The 21,516-nt window shown below is 40.7% G+C and overlaps 1 protein-coding gene across 1 annotated transcript in view; it reads right to left on the bottom strand.

The window, feature by feature from the left end:
- Positions 1–21,516, bottom strand: part of Aqr (aquarius intron-binding spliceosomal factor) — a 76,151-nt gene that overhangs the window by 39,710 nt on the left and 14,925 nt on the right. The window contains exons 6-16 of the mRNA XM_021182080.3: positions 19,714–19,854; positions 18,455–18,523; positions 17,252–17,352; positions 15,974–16,050; positions 12,557–12,621; positions 11,389–11,505; positions 9,903–10,016; positions 7,856–7,959; positions 6,601–6,703; positions 3,931–4,051; positions 1,816–1,957 (exon numbers count right to left, since the gene is read on the bottom strand). Coding sequence (XP_021037739.1) covers positions 1,816–1,957; positions 3,931–4,051; positions 6,601–6,703; positions 7,856–7,959; positions 9,903–10,016; positions 11,389–11,505; positions 12,557–12,621; positions 15,974–16,050; positions 17,252–17,352; positions 18,455–18,523; positions 19,714–19,854 — 1,154 coding nt within the window. The remainder of the gene's footprint in view (positions 1–1,815; positions 1,958–3,930; positions 4,052–6,600; positions 6,704–7,855; positions 7,960–9,902; positions 10,017–11,388; positions 11,506–12,556; positions 12,622–15,973; positions 16,051–17,251; positions 17,353–18,454; positions 18,524–19,713; positions 19,855–21,516) is intronic.

The following is a 21,516-nucleotide window of genomic DNA, read 5'->3' as shown; positions in this document are numbered from 1 at the left end:
TAATCACCTTACCCTAGGACAGCTCCTACTGTCCTGGGAACTCAGTCACTGCAAATGTACAATTCAGGAGGATTAGTATTAGATATGCATGTACCACCACAGTCCGCCTTTAGAACATCTGCTTTGTTCCTGAAGAAAGACTTCTAACAGCAGTCCATCTCCCATGACCCCAGGCAGCCTCTACTCTGGTCCCTTCACTTCTTGTTTTCTTACAGACTGAAACATGACCCATCAAGGACAGGCTTCTGCCCCGTGGAAGCACATCATGTTTTACTGCTGTCCCAGTGGCTTCAGCCATGGGAAACACAACTGGAATCGTGACCCAAAACATGTAACACGTAAGAGTGCTTGGGCTTCTTTCCCGCTCTTGTGGTGTGGACCCACACCTACAGAAATCCCTTCAGGGGCATCAGTGCAAAAACTTTAGAAGGGTTTATTATTTCACATATGAACAGATTAACTCCAAAAGTTAACATTTCCTTTCATCTTCCCCCCCCCAAAAAGTAATTAAAATAAAATCCTCTATTAATAGAGAATAAAAACCATGAGTAATTGTTTGTTTTCTTTGCATGTGTGCTTGACATTTAAATTAAATGTACAAGTGAATTCTATTTACTTAAGTACTAGTTAATAAATCCCTATTTTGCAAAATGGCCAAAATTAGGCTCTAAATCTAGACATCTAAGTGCAAGGTAACCATAAATTGTAAAGGAGTTTCTGGATCAAGTGCTCCCACAGGGTCCGAACAATGGGCAATCCTGTCAGCAAGGCTGTGGGCAGGGATGAGCAGCCAGTGGCTATACAAATTTCACAATCCTAGCCTACTTACTGACTCAACTAATTATTAAGTCAAAAATACTTTGTGTTGGGTTTTATAGTCTCATCCAGAATAACTTCTCACATAGTAATTTAAAAAATAGAACTGACTATAAAGTAAAATATGGAAGTGAAAAATAGATCATTACCACAGAGCCTGTGGTCGCTCTCTATGGCTAGGGACACCTAAGGAGGTTCAGACTCCAGAGACTGTCCGACTTTCCGTACAAAGTCAGTATCACGTGTGTATCTCCACTATGCCTGAAAGGTAATGATTCACTTCACAAATAAAGTTTGCTCATTTGTAATCACTTGAAAATTTTTGAAACCATCTACTTAGAAACAGTGAATAAAAAGAATTTACCCAAAGTCACTCAATGGATAAAACTCCAAAATTAACCTTCACAAATCTCATAATGCAACCCCGTCTGCCACAGTTAGAACAAAGGGATTTTCTTAAAGAAACGCTTCAGATAAAGCCAGGACGGTGAGAGTCAAGTTTAAACGGAAAAAGTTCTCAAGTAAAGTGAATAAGTGAATCCTGCCAATGCAGTTGAGTTGCAATGTGCTGCTCATAGAGTGTTCCACACCAGGCTCGGTCCTCCAGCTCACACTTCTGGCTACAGTCACAGGAACAACAGTGGGAGAGCAGCACTCCTGGCTGCTAAACTTCGCCCAAGACCAACAGAGTCTAACCTGCCCTAGTCCAGGACTGCTGAGCCCTCTTTACCCTGTTATTGATCACTACTGATTTTTCTGCTTCCCTGACTAACATGACCTCTTCTCCCTTCTCCCCAGGACCCCTGCCACACCTCCAAGGTACTAAAATACGTATCTTATACGTTAGCCCTTCTGAAGAAAATTCACATTGTAAACATTCTCAAATAGGGGGCATCTTTGGCAGATATCTTCACACTGCTAACATACTGATTTTCCTACCACGCTGTATCAGACACTGCACACACACTTCTTCATTACAGATGGCATCAATGTACTGACCACGGCTTCATTCTGCTGACACTGTCCTCGATGTCTTGTCTAATTTCGTAAGTTGATTCTAAGCGGAAGAGATTAAAGTTCCTCAGGAGATAGTCGTGTAGAGTTAAAAACTGCAAATTCAACTTGGGGAGAGCAAGACAGCCTGGAAAGGAAAACAGCATCAATGGCTGCATTATTCTTTTAATCAACCATCTGGTCTATATCCAAAAACACACTAGCAGCTGGAGAAGCAGCTACTGAGGTCTGTGGAGCAGACACATCTCCACATTTTCCATTTGCACGGACTACACAGGCTATCTTGTGAGAACTGATGTAAGGATACAACTATTCATTCCATGAATCAAATAGCAGCATTTCACAGGCCAGCATGCTTCTTAAATGTTTCCAAAGACATTTAACACTAATACAGATGTTAGTAGCTTCTTGTACCCAATTCAAGCCATCCAAAACCTGACGTGCCTAACACGAGCATAAGCTCACCCTGTGGCAAAACATAGCACAAGAAAGTAAATATGATGATGCTACGTTGTCTAAAGAGAACTCCAAACATGCTTTTTGCTAGGCTTTAGGGGTCAAGGCATTGGTTTTTTTTGTTTGTTTTGTTTTTTTTCAAGACAGGGTTTCTCTGTGCAGCCCCGGCTGTCCTGGAACTCACTTTGTAGACCAGGCTGGCCTTGACCTCAGAAATCCGCCTGCCTCTGCCTCCCTAGTGCTGGGATCAAAGGCGTTGTCTTTATGTCACTCCAGCTCATCTCTTCTGTGACTGAGCAGTCTTAGCATTATTTAGAGATCAAGTACTCAACAGCACTATCAAAGCCACAGTACATTGACCTGACAGATCACATTTCTATACATTATCTCTAGTGCCACTGCAATAAGAGAACTGAAAGACAAGACATGGTGCACCAAATATTCACATTGTTTATATTCGTACACACTGACTTCACTCTGAGTCACTGTCTCGCAGGCATAGGCTGAAGGAAAGGTACTTCATTTTCATTAAAAAACAAAAACCTGTTAGTACCTTGCAACCCTCACTTGAATGAGGCTACATAGACAGGACTGGGTTTCTCATGGCATCTTCATGTAAAGGTTCATACCGTGTTTCCATTAGGTGCCCTCCCTTTGTCTCCCTAGTTGTCCTTCCTGGCCAGCTAGTTCTCCTCCTTCCCCTGTTAGACCAACCTCGGCTTTACTGCATGAATTCAACTAACCTATTTCTCACCTTCCGTAAAATCTCTTCCTCCAGTCTCCTGACCTCTGCTGTCTTGTCCTACACACACACACACACACACACACACACACACACAGATACAACAACTTGTCCTACACATACACACACACACAGATACAACAGACACAGCTACATATAATTTAATTTCCGTGTTCTGGATACGGAAAAGAATAAGCCATGCTTGTCCTTCTGACTCTGGCTTATGCTGTTTAACACAATGGTTTCCAACTGCACACACTTTCTGCGGGTGGATTTCAGGAGAAATTCTAGGAAACTCTTGGAACAGTAGCCATCAAAATAATTGTGACTACTTTAAAGACACCACTAGTGCCATACTACTGGTACATTTAAGCCAAGTTCTCATCTGCAAAAACAGGTACTTTTCAATCAAAGGTGCAGGCTCAATAGCTAGTACAGACACTTGGGAGGTACCCCTAAGCATCTGTTATCAACTGCTGGCGATTGGGTTTTTTTGTTTTTGGTCCTCAGTACCTGGCTTCATAAAGAATTTTAAAAAGGCTCTAGCAGAGCTTTTGAAGGGCATGTCTATCAAACAGTGTATCACAGTGATCAATGAAAGCTACACTTTCTTTACTCTTAAGCCTACTCAAAAACAGCATTGTGGTTTAATAATTATATTTTATAGAGAGAAATACATCCTAGGATAATAAGTCCTTTTGCTAAGTATTCACTCTTTTTTAGCTTCACTCTTTTAATCCTCACTCTCTTCTAGCTTCTAAGTCCACAGAACAGTAATCTACTGTATAGAGGAGACGTGTGTGTGTGTGTGTGTGTGTGTGTATGTGTGTGTCTGTGCATTTTAGCTATGTGTGATGAACCTAAATTCACGTTACACATGAGCTCGGTATTCCCTTGCCTACCTTCCCCAGAATAGTACTCAGTAGGGACGATGTTCTCATCCCATATAATTTTCTCAGTTGGATACAAAGGCATCTGATTCAATTGCTGAATTTGAGAGATGCGGCGTTCGTGGCGAGACACCTAAGGGAAGGAAACAGTGGAGTTACAGTAGAACATGAGTGACACCAGGATCATCAGAACCAGCAGGAGAGAGCTTATCTTCACTGCCATTAGACATGGAGTGAGATATTCCTGGGCTTCAGTCTCTGTGGCAGTTTGATAAGACTTGATTTTTCCCCTTTCTGTTTTCCCTCAGAAATCATAAAAAAAAAACCCAACAACAAGGAATTAACCAAATGAACTCGAGCTGGATCCCAGCTCCTCCATTTATAAGGAAGTTACTATACGCTTCTTAATCTGTTTCCTTTTCCTAAAACTGCTGAAGTATCGGTCTCTAACCAGGGTTCCATGGTGACAAGAAGGAATACTATAAAATTGCATCAAACTCCCTGGCACATGCCAAGAGTTTAAGAACTGTAGCATCTATGTAAAAACCTAACAAACTCCCCAAACAGAAGTTATGAGCCCTGGACTTTGTTTTCATGTTCCTTCTAAGACTCTCCCATGATCTGAGAAAGCTCCTTAATCCCCGGTCTGAGGCTTCTCTACTGTAAATGAGAGACTGGCTGAGCTGTACTCCCTCTCATTAATGATATCTATGCACGCTTGATCTCCCAGCAGTGCATCTCACACAGAAACTGTGATTTCTAATTAACAAGGCCAGAATGGCGCATAGCTTTTCTATGGGAAACATCCCTGGGAAAGGTTTGTATTTCTTCTGTTCATAAAAACTTCGTATTGATACCAACAGCCTGACTTGAAAGAGATTTTCTTGTCAGAAAAGAGCTCAGGGAATTTTTAGAAGTGTTTGCAGTTACAGACAGTGACAAGTGACTTGTAGGAGGACAGGCAAAGATAGACATCTAAGGCACATGCTCAGAGCAAACATGCAAAGAAAAAAGTAGTTTCCATTCTGGAACTAATCTGAAATGCTCCCCAAGGCTTGCTCCCCAAATGACACTCAAACACCTGTCACTGGGCCTTAAACACCTGTTACAAATGCTTTGTCTCTGCTCTCCACATTTAGCATATTACCATCATCTTCCTACAGGGAGGGATTATGCTCTCTATCGCGGTACAAGTACAAGCTTGGAAAGTAAAGCCCGGAACGGCATGCCTAATACGGTTCAATATGTAAGAAAAATCAACAGACACATATGCCTAGTTATTTAGTTAGTTCTTATTTGTTTTGCTCAGCAATGAAAATGTCTGAAATAGATGAAAAGCTACTTAATCTTATAACAGAAAAACTAACATTTTAAATCCTTTTGTTTTGTTTTACTGGAAAAGCAGGAAGATTGAGCAAAACCATGGCTGGTGTGAAGGCAGTGCACGCTCATCAGAGTGTTGGTTTTGGAGGTTAACCCGGCAGCCATAAGCACACATGGTGAAATAACCAGTTCCTGGTTTTGGTTAAATGTTCAGATATGGGTGCACACGCACACACACACACACACACACACACACACACACACACACACGTTATCTGTAAAGGTGAAAACTGTCAACACTTAAGGAGCCATTAGTTAGTGACATGGCTAAATATTTGACATAAATAGTCATCTGTTTCAGAAAATGTTGTACTGAAAAGAAGAAGGTGTCCCGACACTACGCAGTGGACTACATCTCCAAACAAGGTGAAATGAAATAAAATACTAAAAAGAGTTTTTAAGAAGTTATGGAATTACTTGAATCCTTTCGTCCTGTGGTGCTGGGAATCAACGTATAGTAGTCACTATATTGTATAAGTAAGCCCTCTCTACCACTGTGCTATATGTCTACCTTCACATTAATAAAATGACTAGCTAATAGTCACATAATTTAATAGGTCCAAGAAGTCTTCTGAGAGCTCCAGAAGGGTGCAGGTGAAGAGTCTACCGTGCTGCCTCCTGGCAACAGGAGAAGCCCACTGCATGAGTTCTTCATTCCCTGATTTGAACGACTGTGCAGTGGTGCGCTATGTACAGGGTAAGCCAAGCCCCACCCCAAAACCCAGACAACAGCCACAGCAACAACAGTAAAAAGTCACCATACCCAACCACCACCACAACAACAAAAAAACTAGTTTAGAAAATAAAGCCTCTCATTACAAAGCTGATTGAAGAATTGCTTAGAATTCTTAAGCCACTTAGAAATCATTTACTGTATTTCTAAGTTACTGAACTCACAGTATCAACGCTGTGACCTCATACTGAATACAGAATTTCAGAATAACTGCCTTTAAAATAACACATGGCCACGGTTATTAACATGCACTGTGACTAGCTGTGGTCTCCTTGAATCTCCAGAGCATAAGTGCAGGGTGACACAGAAGCTGCTCAGTGCCACAGCGACTTCCTGCTGTAACGGAGCTAAAACGTTTGAGAGGTGTGAGAAAAGAAACCACAGACGTGAAAAAAACAAGCCTGAGGCCTGGCCCCCCAAACCCCCAATTTAATTAACTCCAAACACAAGAGGCAAAGTACTAAGCCCAAACTCTAGCAGTCAGTACTGCTTATATCACTGAGTGACTCAGAAAGGTGGGAAAAGCCACAGGAGAAATGATAAGACAGTTAAATATTAATGTTTACCAGCAATTCTAGAAGAAACTCTTTATCAAAAGTTGTGTCTTCATTTTTAGGGAGCGTTGGCAAGAGGCAGAGGTATGATGCCACCTGGTGGAGTGTGTTTGAACTGCAGAATGGAGAAGATTCATTCGGGTCAATCACCTTTCCTCTTGAACCCTGTTTTCCTATTGATTATCTTAAAAAGTAAAGATAGCCCTACCGCACAGGCACACAAATGAACAAAACCCCAATGACAACAAAAATTAAAAACAGGAATTAGAATTTTTGAAGTATTTTCTGCTAAACTTTTCATGGTACCTGAATCCACTGACAGATAGCAGTGACCTTCTACCACTGAAGCTACCACTGCAGACCCAGGCCGAGGCCCAGCAGCTCCTGGAGTCCCTCCTCACTCCCACATGCAGACTATCCAAAGCCAGGTTCATTTAAGAACAACATTAATGAAACAGAAAATGTTTCTACTGAAAAAGTTACCAACACCAGACTCTCAAAGAGACATTTTTAAAAAGAATATAACAAAATGTGAAGTATGCATTTTGCATATAATTTGCTATGTGAAAGAATAAATTATGCTTCTTTTTGTCTTTTATTAGTAACATTTTTCTTTCACAACACAAATGTTTTGTCTTTCTCTAAAACCCCTCTTTTCTATTCTGAACCCCAGAACTGCTAATCTATTTTCGACTTTTTTGTTTTTTCCAGGCCAAAGAAACAGCTTTTGACATTGACTGTGTAATGCACTGACAACTCAATAGGAAAGCCACCCAAAGGCAGCACAGTGGGCACCAACGTAGCCTGTGCAGACTCTGAAGAGCCATGGCTCATGGAAGTACAGAATAAAACAAAAGGCAAATAAGCTACTAACTACTACTGTTTCCCCCAAAATAGTCTAGTAGATACGTAACAGATATTATTATTGATCTATCTTAAGAGCACAATATTTTTGTAAGTCATATCTCTAACATCAAACATGAGCTTTACTGGTTTCTGTTATATGCTGTTTATGGCTAGTGAGATTTGGCCAGGTTAGTGTTCTACTCAAAGAACAATGTTTAAGTTATTAAACATCCTTTCATCACTTCCCGAGAAAAAGATGGGTAGTTATGTTTAAGTGAGTCAAGAATCCCAAACTGCTAGAGATGAGCCCCAGGTGAAGTTAGCAAAGGGCCAGCCTGCAGCCCGCAGTCCGCAGCGCCAGAGAAGAAAGAAAAGCCCACAGCGAAGCCTAGGAGACAATGCTGTTCTTCCCATGTCTTACCTGAGAGGCCCAAAAAACTTGACCAAGGAATCTCGGGCATCTACTTCTGCCACATTGGAGAGGGCAAAGTCATAGAGCTCGGGGAAGTGTGCAAAGGCGGCCCTCTGGGAAAGCAAAGCAGAGTTAACGTCTGTGCCCCTGGAGCTCCAAGGCCACACAGGGCACATGCGCTCACCCGTGTGCTGTTTAGTCTCCACGAGTTTGCGTACTTTCATTTCTCTTGCTGCTGCTGGCTGGCTTTATCCCATTGTGGCCAGATAAAACACATTGTATTATTTCACTTTCACATACATTCATTGGGGCTGGCTTTTTTTTCTTAATATGTGAACTATTTGGGAACCAGTTCCATGAGCTGCTGAAACAAACATGTGAACTGTAGTGTTTGGATGAATACTTTATAGACATCTGTTAAATGCCTTTGACCTGTGACTTCAATAGTAAGCAAATAAATGAATAAATATTTCCCACTCATTCTTACGTTTATCTCCCACGTGCTCCCCGCCTCATTAAACTGGAGGCGTATCATGCAATAGGGAAGGAAGAAATTGTTCTGGCAGTGTGAGACCCCGACTTAGAGCGTTTCTCCCTGGAACGTAAAGCCCCTGGGCGTTCCCCAAGCTTGTTTTCCCTGATCTCTAAAAATACAGCCAGAAAGAAGCTCTTTGTTCTCTATAGCCAGCAAAAAGCCTTTTTGTTTCTATACTTTACAACCAGAGATGCAATAATTGTAAAAGACCCAGCCAGGCACTTGCCCAGCTTCCTGTGCTGAGGACACGGAAATAAAAATTCAGAAAGAACTCACTCCCCACTCCTGCCTTGTAAATTTTACCAAGGACACTCGGAAGAGAAGAACTCTCCTCCCAACTCCTCCTAACTCTTCCCAACTCCTCCCAATTCCTCAGCTAGCAGTTAAAAGCCCCCTACTGTCACCGCTTGGGGTTGAACTCCCCTGCCCTGCAAGGTGGAAGGAGTTCGTCCTCAGCTAGCTGATAATAAAACCTCTTGCAGTTTGCATCAGGTGTGGTTTCTCTTGGGTCATTGAGGCTAGTTCATCCCGGGACTTGAGCAGAGGCCAAGCTTCGGGGGTCTTACAGCAGGAAAGCGACAACAGAATCTGGTTAGTGCCCCCTCCCTGCCGCTGCTGGGGATTGAACCCAGGGCTTTGTCTATGATAAGGAAACACTGTCAGAGCTACAGCCCAGGTTTCTGCGGCCCCCACAATGTTGATATGAAAATGGCATGTATGCAGCTTTCTTGGCATGAATGGAAAAATACAAAAAACAACCCCCCTACACCCCAAATATCATTTTATTACTAAAAGCTAGCCGAAGAATACTAAAGGAAACCCCCAAGGGGCACAGCACTGGAGAGTGTACAGAGGAGGAAGCTGAAAATATGGCACATTCCTGCTCTACTCTTGTTTGGATCTCTGTAATCCTCTGGAATCAATCTCATCTAACCAAATGAGAGTAAATGAAAAGACAGCCACTCTGTGAATACAAGGACCTCATGCCCTCTAATATAAATAAATACCATGAAATAAAATTCCAGCAGATAGATTCACAGGTTTCAGATGGACCATGAAAGTCACTTTTTTTCATAAATTCATCAAAATAAAAAACATTTAAACAGGTGAGGATGAAACAATATGAACACTGTGATGGTTTGAATATGCTTGGCCCAGGAGTGGCACTGTTGGGAGGTGTGGCCTTGTTGGAGTAGATGTAGCCTTGTAGGTGTGGACTTTAATACCTTTGTCCTAGCTGCCTGGAGGCCAATATTCTGCTAGCAGCCTCTGCCTGTACCATGCCTGCCTGGATGTTACCACACTCCCGCCTTGATGTTAATGGAATGAACCTCTGAACCTGTAAGCCAGCCCCAATTAAATGTTGTCCTTATAAGAGTTGCCCTGGTCATGGTGTCTCTTCACAGCAGTAAAACCCTAACACAAATACTATTCTTATTTGCATATTACACAACTGAAGTTCCAGGCTGAGTCAACAAGCAGCATGAGGAACGGCATACTGGGTACACTGCACTCATTTACCTGCAGAGATGTAATTCTGTCATAGTGAATCGTGGTCATCTCGTTCTCTGTCAGAGCATTTCCAGTCTGGTCATTAATCTCAAAGCCAGTATAGAACTTCAGCATGTCTAAAAGCTGGAAGGATTCATTTAAATTAATAAACCATGTGAGCATGAGGCCAAGAAAGTATACAGCACTATTTATTAAAAATAATAAAAGATCTATGTGTATCTCAGGGGTTGAAAATTTTAGAATTCAGCATTATACAGCAAATACTTGAGAGCATATCCAAACATATTTAAGTTTCATGAAAATAAAATATGTATTTTATAAGTAAGTTATTAAGCCTATATGCGATATACATAGTCCACTGCTATAGAGAATATAAACTACAATCCCAAAACAATAGAGGAATTTTCCACATTAGACTGTCCTGTGGCCCAGTCTGTGACAGACTGTTCTGGCTGGTGATTGACATCCCTAGGAAGATGGGTCTACGCTCTTTCAAAAAGCTAAGCATGAACCAAAAAGCAATCTACCAAGCCTTTCCCACCGTGGCTCCACTTTGATTTCCTACTTAAGCTCTGGCTTTGCCTCTGAGTATGGACTGTGACTTGAAAGTTTAAGCCAAACAGATGCTTTCCACCCCAAGCTGCTCTCATCAGAGTGTAACATCACAGCAACAGAAAAGCGCAGTACAGGAGTGTACTGTTTCTCCCTCTTACGATACTCCACGCCACCCACCTCTCTTAAGCTTAGCTCATGTAGGAAGAGGCCTTGATTTCTGCACATGGAATATTCTGGCTGCAGTCACTTAAATATTTATTATTTTTAGTCCTAATCTGTGATACATTATAGTCAATTACTAGGAGTTAATATATGTGGCCAGTCACTTGGCAGAATTTTTTTCTGAATGAAAACAAAAAAAGTCCGTAGTAAGATAAGATAAGAGTATGTCATACACGTGAGACCTGAATCTCCAATTTATTCTCACTACATTTTCTTTCACTTGACAATACAGGAAGTCTGAAATAAACACATTCCTTTCCTTTCCAAATCAATAAAGTACATTTGCCTTCCTACTCTAAGTTCCATACTCTCAACTACCTGTCACTGCTGTCACAGACAGGAGCAAGCCATGGCACAGGGGTACAGTTCACTCACAGTCAATGCTTATACCGGTTATATCCCACAGTGGTTATGCACACAAGTGAAATATGTGAACACACGGGACTACACTTCCAAAGTCATAATTTAGCTCGATAATAAAGGAACATGCAGTTAACATACAAGTTAGGTAATTACTATATTTGTATAGGCGCATTCAAGTATGTATTCGGTTTGTACATTCTGGTTTTACTTTAAAATAACCAGAAATTTATAGTATCCAGGTCAATATTTAAGACTTTGACTTTGGCTTAAGCCTTGGTCCTCCCAGCTATAAGGCTTAAGTAACAAGCAACTTAAGAGATTTCAACATTAAATGTGTCTGATCCTCTCCGCTTACTTGGGAAAACAGATGGCCGTCCTCTTCTCTGTGAACAAGACTGGAGAGGTAGCAGTGAACCAGAAGGTGGGAGTCATCCAGGATGGTGTTAAACCAGCGCCTCGTGGGGAGTAGAGCCTGGCAAGGGGAAGCACAAAGCGCTCATTTTCCACGTACTCCCTGAAGCCAGAGATAAACTGACTACTTCACACAAAGTGGACATCACAAAATACCCTCCCACCTGCCCAGACACATGGTATAGAGAACAAAGGGTGTCATCCATGCTGTAAAACAAATGAAAACAAGAAACATCCAATGGCAATGTTTTCCCTTTTACAAAGGATGATACAGAAGAGCCTCACAGACCATCTCTTCTAGTAGTTGGGTTTTTTGTTTGTTTGCTTGCTTAGTTTGGTTTTTCAAGGCAGATTTTCTCTGTGTAGACCTAGAAGCCCTGGAATTCCCTCTGTAGACAAGGCTGGCGCTCAGAGATCAGCCTGCCTCTGTCTTCTGAGTGGTGGAACTAAAGGCATGTGCTATCACTCACTGCCTGTCTTCATTTTGTAGTTTTTACATAAAATCTGCATGGAATGCCAGTACATGTTCCATGTTTAACTGTAAAAGCAAAGATCTTTTCCATTTCCTGTCCCCAATTCCCTGATGGCAATAAGACAGACAGTGAGGAGAAACTGAGACTGATGGCTGGATAATTACTTATCTAATCAATGACATCATCTAATAGACAAAGTCTCTCAGGTTTGACATGGTGAGAGCATATAAACTAGTCACCTGGTAGAGTAAATACATGAACAAAATTCTCATGAATGATTGTTAGTCTAATAGTTTTAACACTCACTTGAAGACAAAGGACAGATTCTTTCAATTTCCTCTATCAGGGAGAAGGAAATGGATTACTCTGAACTACATCAATTTTAGATCTGAACTTCCATAAGAATCTTGCACCTAACTATATGGAATTTTCTTTAAAAACCATAATTCTAAAAGGCAATAATGACCCATGCCAATAGGATAGTTAGTACAAACCCTCAAGGAATCAAACCCAGGCCTGCTTGTCTATAAAAGCTTGAAGTAGAAGCAGACCAAGGGACATCTCAGGTAAGTATTTCAGATGTAGTCAACAGCTTCATCTTACTGTTGAATATACAGCAAGCCATCACATATTTCTTACCTCTAGATCAATCATCAGTTCGATGAATCTTTCACAGTAATGAACTTTGTCCATGGTGACAGGCTCTAAACGTGAGAGAAACATGTCAGAATTTTACCAAGCCATTTTATGTGCTAGTTCTTAAGATTGACAGCTATTTAATAATCTAGACAAAATTCTGTCTTGTTCTTTCTAGCGGGACTATCATTCAGAGTAAGATCTCATATTTTCTCAAAGGCAGGTCATCATTATTTAGCTCTACTATTATAAAGTACTTAGACTGGGTCAGAAGTGTGTTTTATTAATTTGATGCACAAAAAATGATGAATAAATTATTTTATAGGGTTAGATTTATTTTGTGTGTATGAGTGTACATGTATGTATGTCTACTATGGCCTGCAGAGGACAGAAGACACCAGATCCTCTAGGCCCAGTTATAGAAAATAAACTGCCATGTATGTATTAGGAACACAATCTGGGTCCTTTGCCAAGAGCTGCAAGTGTCCTAAATATTGAGCCATCTCTTCAGTCTTAAAAAATAGTGTTTTTAAAAATCCAAGGTAGTTTTCTTTTTAACGAAAGGCAGTTTTCTATCCAGAGTTTATTTGCTTTTTTCAGCATCATGATATACCAAACTCCTAAATATTCTCATGAATAAACAAACACATGTGAATGCCTACATATGATTGTGCTTATTCATGATAGACACACACACACACACACACACACACACACACAATGTTTATAGCTAACTTTGAAGTAGTAAATATATACACCAAAGAAAGAATTCTTCCACTGTCCCTTGATCGATTTTTTTAATCTTAAAAGGAGATTATGATTATACTGGGCAGTGGTGGTGCACGCCCTTAATCCCAGCAATTGGGAGGCAGAGGCAGGCAGATTTCTGAGTTCGAGGCCAGCCTGGACTACAGAGTGAGTTCCAGGACAGCCAGATGACTAGGGCTACACAGGGAAACCCTGTCTCGAAAAAAAAAAAAAAAAAAAAACTTAAAAGGCGGGGGTGGGGGGGTGGGGGGGTGGATTATATTGATTTAGAAGAGTGTATGAACATTGACTTTCAATGATATATTGAAAAATACAAATTTTTAAAGAATCCTAACACTGATTTATGGTATTCATGAACACAATGTACTATTTATTTTAATTTACTTTAAAATAACTACAGTCTTGTGAAATAAAATACTTTTAGGGTGTAAGTTTTTGGTTTGTTTTTTTTTTTAATGTCAGGAAATGGCCTACCACTTACCCCCTAAAATCATGGTGTCAACATTGTTTCAATTGACACACAACTTTTTTTATCCATTGCTTAGCTAAGACTCTAACAGTGACTAACCCAGTACCATATCTATAACAGCCACCCCACAAATGCTTTAGAATGCATTTATTTATCTGTAATTTGCAGGAAAATGGAGGTCAAATGTTACAAAAATCTGAAAGTTTCTCTCTACTGTATGACAATGTTATCTATAGTTTTCCTCACAGACTTTTCCAGCTGGCATACCTGCTGGCACTAAATGTCTCTTCTAGAAATTCATTTTCTAAGAGATAAACTGAGGGAAAGAGAAAGCAAGGAGCCAAGGATGGAGAATTAGAACTTGGTTTTCTAACCTTATCCTAGGCCAAAGGCTATTACAAATGAAACCAGGTAGGTCAGCTCATACACTCTCAGCACGCTGGGAGAAGCACAAGTTCAGGGCTAGCCTGGGCTAGATAGCGAGTTCTAGGCCACTATGTTCTATACAGAAAGATCTAATCTACAATAAACAAATAAATACTTAAATACACAAGATTAATGAATAACTAACTATATAAATACACAAAATAAGATGCCAGTGGGTGTGTACTGTTGCCAAAGGCACAGCCACATCAAGGACTCCCACGCCTCAACTTCACGGAAGTTGCGAAGTCCTCCTGGTGAAGCTCAGAAGCATGGTTAAGCTTTCCTCAGGTCTTTACCTTCTGGATGACGACAACCTAAAGACTGCACCCCTCCTGAGACTGCTCCTACTGAGATGAACTAAACCTGCCTCCTCGATTCAATTATCCACCATAACCCATCTCCTTGTTCAACTGTATACAAAAATACACCGCGCTTCTGGGTACTGTGGCTTCTCCACCTGACTCCAGCTTTACTGTGTCTCCATATGTCTGTCTTTTCTTCATTCCCTTGCCACCCCAGTCACGTTAGTCCCTAACGCCATGCTGGACATGGTACCAAACAGACAGACAGACAAGTGTATGTTTACACTACTTAGAGAACATGTACAGGGCTACAGCCACTATGGAAGTCACTTGGAGGTTTCTCAAGACTGCAAAGAGAAGTACCCTAACTCAGCCAGCCCTGAACACATATCCAAAGGACTTGTAAGTCCTACTGCTGAGACACTTACAAGTGGATGTTACAGCTGCACTGTTCACAAAAGCTAAGAAACACAATCAATGATATCCATCAACAGATGAATAGATGAAGAAAATGGTAATAATATGCATAAAAGAAATGTATTTGGGCATAAGGAAAAATGCAGTCACAACATCTGCAAGAAAATGGAAAAAAACTAGAAGTTCTTATGGGAAATAAGCCAGATGCAGAAAGACAAGGAGGACAACTACCATGTTTTCTATCATATGCAGAACCTAAGCTTAAACTTACGTACATACATACATACAGACAGACAGACAAGTGTATGTGCATACATGTGACCATGAGTCTTATGTGTGCTTAGGTCATGAGACTAAAAAGGTGACCTTGAGAAGAGAAAAGATCTTTGGAGGGGTAGCCAACTGAATACACAGGACATGAAATCTGAAGGGAAGGTACTTGTCGGGAGGAAGATGGATCAGAAGCTAGGGACAGGAGGAATGAGGGATGGAATGAGAGAGGGCAGTGATGAGGGAGGGAGAAGAATGAGAATAAAGTATAAACAAACAGTCCATGAGACCCATTACTTAGTATGCTAACTTAAAAACAGGATCTATAAAGACAGATGGTATATGAAGAAAGATGAGCTTCCCCCATCTTATGTTGCAGCTAACTATCTTAAAAACACTGCTGGTCCTCCCACCCAACTCCTATCACGTGACAACACTATTCAGTGCTGTATTATAAAGTAGCAAATGAGATCATAAACACCTAATGTACTATTGTCCCCAGCCTCCTGCAGAGAACTCAGACCTGGTAAGCAAATACAAACACTTACTAACGAAACAAACATTTCAATAACTGTGTTTGGTGCTTTAATAACCCTCCCAGGCAGAACCAACTCTCAGGCCGGCAATATACAGGAAATGGAAAGGACACACGCCTGTTATTAGAGTTTTAAATCATTCTAGGAGCGGTGTTTAGAGTAGACAAAAGTGAAGTCCAGGAGGGCAACTACGTAATAACACACAGCGAGTGGAGGAAAGGCAGCTGGTTACCAGAAAGCGGGATGGACTTCAACACGGAGATGAACTTCTGGATGAGCTGGGAGAGAAACCTTCTTTCTTGGTAGGCCCTAAGGATCAAACAATAACCCAATTATTTCTGAAGTAGCTATAAAAGGCAAATGTAAACACTGAGCTGTTCAAATGCTGTCGTTGATACAGTGTCCTCCTCATACATTCACAGGAAGAAAGGAGCAGCCTCATCACTGGCCCCATTTCCCTACTAAGGACCTCCTCCAGTTACTATAAGTTTCTACCTAAATTCTGGGGTCAGGGCGGCATCGGACATTTCAAAATTTTATCTATACTGTTACTAGCCTTAAAAGTCTAATGTTTAAGGACTGGAGAGGTGGCTCAGCAGTTAAGAGCACTTGCTGCTCTTCCAGAGGACTGGAGTTCAGTTCCAAGAACCTACGTGGTGGTTCACAACCATCTGTAACTCCAGCTCCAGGAGATGGGATGCACTCCTCAGGCCTTCACGACAATACACGCATGTGGTATACTTCTACCCATACAGGCAAAATACCCCCACACAAGTAACATTTTAAAAATCTCAAGTTTAACTAGGCACAGTGGCAGGTGCCTTTAATCTCTGTACTTGGAAAGCACAAGCATGAGGGACTCTGTGAGTTCAAGGCCAGCCTGGTCTACAGAGTGAGACTATCCTAAAAAACAAATCCCTAATGTGGTTAAGGTAGGTAGCAAATACAGGGAGAGGATTATAATGGCTAGAGACTTAAACATCAGTTTAAAAGTCAATTCCTGCTCCCTGATTTAACCATCAATTAATAAAACATGACCAATAGATAGCTGCAAATGATCATGTAAAATAAACCCTGCTAGAAATACAAAGCACGGTGAGTGACCAAAATCTACTTGGGGGCTAGAGAGGTGCATCAGTGGGCAGTGGAGCACTTGTACAACAAGCTCGAAGACCTGAGCTTGTTCCCTAGCAGCCGTGTCAAAAGCCTGGCATGGGGCTGTGCATCTCTCTGTCGTACCAGACACAGGAGGCACAGGAGGAACCAGGGGGCGGAGGCTACACAGTCAAAAACCAACTGAAAAACCAAGGGAGAGAGCACTAGAGAAAGACAGCCGACACTGATCTCTGGCCTCCAAGCACACACTGCAGATCTCTGTAAAATACTCGTATTAATCTAAGAGAAAGCGTCTGCTGGTAATTTATTTGGATTTAGCACTACATAAAAGGAAGCAATAAACCACAGTGTCACGACCCAAAGCCTAAGGTGGAAGAAAGCTTTGCCCACATACTGCTCTCTTGCTTCTGGGTCCATCTTTTCATCATTCTTTTTAATCAGGTTCCAGAATTTTCTTAGCTTTGGTGTCTTTTTCAATTCTAATTCCAATCGTGCCTAAAAGAGAAGTATGATACACAGCAATCAGTAACACTAACAGATGTGATGCAGAGAGTGAACATTAGCTAGTCTCTTTAGATATATGGCCTATGATAATCTGAAAACAATAAGACAAAGTATGAAAACTATGGAATTCTAAAAACACTATTCTATATTTTAATAAAAATAAAGTGGAATAAACTACCTTTAATAATCATTATTATAAGCTAATAATTTATTTCTAAAATTAACATTTTAAACTTAAAAATCTGAAAAATAGCATAAATGTTTACAAGCATTATTACTGAAATAAAAAAAAAAACCTGAGTCTCCAACAATAAACATTAAAATAATTGTCAAGGCTGGGCCTGGAGTTTAGTGATACATGCTCTGCTAAGCATGACAAATTTCTAGGTTCAATCCCTAGAACTGGGGTGGGAGGTGGAAGGGGGGAGGGAGAAACTTCTGCCAAAATAAGGAGTAGTTGTCTGAGCAAGGGGCGTGCCCATATGTTCAGTCTGATAAAGAAATGCAAGTTCCAGGCCAGTCTAGGCTGCACAAGATCCCATCTCATCAAACACACAAAAGAAACAAAAGGTGCTCACACCAGCACACTTTCTCCTCTCTACCTGTCACTTTCTCATTAGTATTGTTTATATGTGTCTCACTCAGCCAACCTGTACCAATGACTGACTGGTCTGCACATCTGGGTGTGTGAAGAAACAAGAGTAGGAAGCAGAATGCTAAACAAAGCATTACGCTGAAAAGTGGTCATGTTTAGTTGACACAGGAAATATGTTAATCTATTATGCACATAGCATTTAATAAAGAGAATAGAAAAACAGAAGTGATTAATATTAAGTATGATCCAGACCATCTACAGCTGCATACACAGCCAGGAAAATAAAATCCCTCATTTCACCTTACAGTACTAAAATTAAGTACATTAGGATGCAAACAACCCTTACAGATGTCAAAGCTCCGTTTATAGGAAGTTATTACAAAGTAGACTCCTACAGAGGAAGTATATGTCAGCTGACACACTTGAGTTCATGTTAACACCATCAGTCAGAAACTGTATCTATCAGCTGCATGGAGATGCTCTGAAATGGGTACTCACAGGCTGCAAGCCCATCCACATAGGGAGGGAGATAAGCTGCTGCACCTGACTCCTTATCAAGTCCACTTCCTGTTTAAAGCACAAAGAAAACACGTTTATAGTTGATATACATTTCCAAGTTCCTACATACATAGTTGATTTCCTTTTATTAGAGTCCTGGGAGAAAAAGAGGTCATCAGTACTTTAAAATTGGTGATATTTTACTATTTACAAGTTCAACAAGGGACTAGAGATGGTTCAGTGGTAACAATGGTTAAGAGCATTTGCTCTTTTAGAGAGGGCCAGGGTTTGGTTCCAAGCATGAACCTTGTGAGGACCACAACAGTGTGTAACTCCAACTCTAGGAATCTGACATCCTCTCTGCCTTCTGCTGGTACACACACACACATATACATAAACACACACACAGAAATCAGTCTTTTAAAATTTTTCACATTTAAAACGGCAGTTTTCATTATTTTCAGCTTTAAAAAAATCACTTATTCACAAATTGTATTTGTAACCTCCAAATTAATACTCCCTGTAGTAATCATAGAGAGCACAACACATCATAGACTTTCTTCTATGTCTTTATAAGGGCCAAGCCATCAGGGAGCAGATAGAAGCCTAGTAACCACTCATCTAACAGTATCTTGTCTTCAGGTTAAGAATGGACTACATTTCCTGCACACGTCTAAGGGGTGATTGATTCAGAAGCATCTGTCTTTGAACAAGTATGTATACACTTTCAGATATGCGTAGGGAGAAAGCTGGGGTAAAATATTAGTTACTAAAAATATTTCATTTCCTTTTTTACAAGATGATTTCATGAAGGATGAAAATGTATCACAACAAAACAAGACATCGCAAAGATCATCCAGTCAATCAATGTAATTACAGCATAGCTCGCCCGCTGACCAGCACAGCTCTCCCGCTGACTAGCTAGCCTGCACATGACACACCACACAAAGGAAGACTGTATGTTAGCATGAACACTGTGCAGACTTCATTGTTCAAAGTATTTATTAACCAGGCCCTTGGCTCCCCCTCACATTCATGCTCTCCCTTCTTCCTCTCATTTTCATTTTTTAAGTTCAGTAACAGAGGAGGAATCAAGTCCAAACTTCTAAAGGCAACAAAGCTTATCGATCTCTGGCAGAGATGCTGAACTGAAAGTTCCCAGCATCCGCTTTGCTCTCTACTACTACTACGCAGGAAGTGGCAGCCGTCAGGTGCTCCTCTAATCTCACTCTGAAAATGTGAGCACAGAGTAAAATTACCAAGCTATTGAAGCAGTGATCCAGGAAAAGCAGGAGCACTGTCTGCTCGTGGAGGGAGAACTCGCCGTCAGTCTCAGCTAATGCCGCTTTCAAGATGCACTTAAAAAAGAATGGAAAGTGGTCTGGTCTCTTCTTAAAGGTCTGCAAAGGATAAAAAAATAAATCATTTTGAGCCAGGAGGTGGTGGTGCATGCCTTTAATCCCAGCACCACAGGAGGCAGAGGCAAGCAGATCTCTGAGTTTGAGGCCAGCCTGGTCTACAGCATGAGTTCCTGGACAGCCAGTGGTACATCCTGTTTCAAAGAACAGAAACAAACAAGCAACAAAAAATTCACTTTGAGTCTTGCTTGCATTTTCTTTATTAGAATCCCTGGTGGGGGTTTTAGGAATAGATTAACACAAGTCATTTCATGTGATGTGTGTATGTGATAAAAGAAACCCTGCAGACCTCTCATCACTGACAGTAAGTCAGGAAGCTCCTGACAGGACTATGAGAGACCTCAAGCTCAAGAATAGAGGCTTCAATTCTCTTACTTGTTCTTGTGTTTGTCCAGTTATACTTTATTTAGATAAAGCTCTGTTTTCTTATTAAGATTTTGGAGTATCTTAATTCCTTTAATTTAAACAAAACAACTATATTTCCAGCAAAATCTATAGTTTTCATGCTGTAATTAATCTCAAGACAGCTTCTCCTGCTCAATTCTGCTCGTGACTCTTACAATGTAAATATATATATATATATATATATATATATATATATTTTTTTTTTTTTTTTAAGGCCCTGCAGACAAGTGAAGGAGATGTATGGATTACAGTATGTGTTTCCACTCAACTCTCTAAATCAGCCTCTACCAACAACATCCCCATGACACTAACGGCAGCCAAGCCTACAGGACCCGCACCCTCTCATTTCTTTCTTTTCCTGCTAAGAAAGTGTTCACTGAACCGCATCCTAGCCCAGCTGCTTGTTATCACAGTTACTTGTTACTTAGAGGCAGTTTGTTCTAAGGCTCTGGCCCACTGTTCTTCCGATGCTAATGACTCTGAAGATGCACCTCCAGCCCGGGTCCTTAGCACCTGGTCCTTGCGTTTGTCCGTTTTACCTCTCATCACAAGGCAATTTAAACTTCAAGCCTAAACAAAAAGCCTTTCATGAGTTCCTCCACTCCTCCTCTCTTCTTACCTTTATGGTAAACGGCACCGTCACCTAATATTTTTAGTTGCCTACATCTAGTAAGCTATTGAAAATAATACATTTCCCTAACGCCACTTCAATGATCAAATCCAGTCAGTTGTTTATTTTAAAATCTTATATTGTCCTCTGAATCTATGATAGCTGCACTTTATCCATAATTTTGCTTTCTGTAATTTCAGTTACCTGCACCAACTAGTCTAAAATTATGAAAGGAAAAATTCTAGAAAGAAACAACTCCTGTGTTTTCAACTGCACAGGGTTTTGAGGAGTGTGCTGAAACCATGTTTGATTTGGCCTGGGGTATCAATGGCACCCTAGGATCTCAGCATATCAATCACACCCTAGTATCCAGTCTATATAACCTGTTTGCCATCTAGACTCTTCATCTCAGCCAGCAGGCTGATTTAACTTTAATTTTCCATAATAATCACTCCACAATACAAGAAAAGTACTCCTGACAATTCATGTCCAGTATAGTATAATTCTATTTTATTATTAATCACTGTTATCTGTCACACTGCCCAACTTACATAGAACTTAATGCTAATGCTTATAGGAAAGGATATACATGAACACATAATTTATGAACATATATACTGTATATATTA

Source organism: Mus caroli, unplaced genomic scaffold (assembly GCF_978045245.1).
Source record: "Mus caroli unplaced genomic scaffold, Mus_caroli_1 scaffold_2, whole genome shotgun sequence".
In the NCBI taxonomy this organism is placed as follows: domain Eukaryota; kingdom Metazoa; phylum Chordata; class Mammalia; order Rodentia; family Muridae; genus Mus; species Mus caroli.
This window is presented reverse-complemented; position numbering and strand designations above follow the sequence as displayed.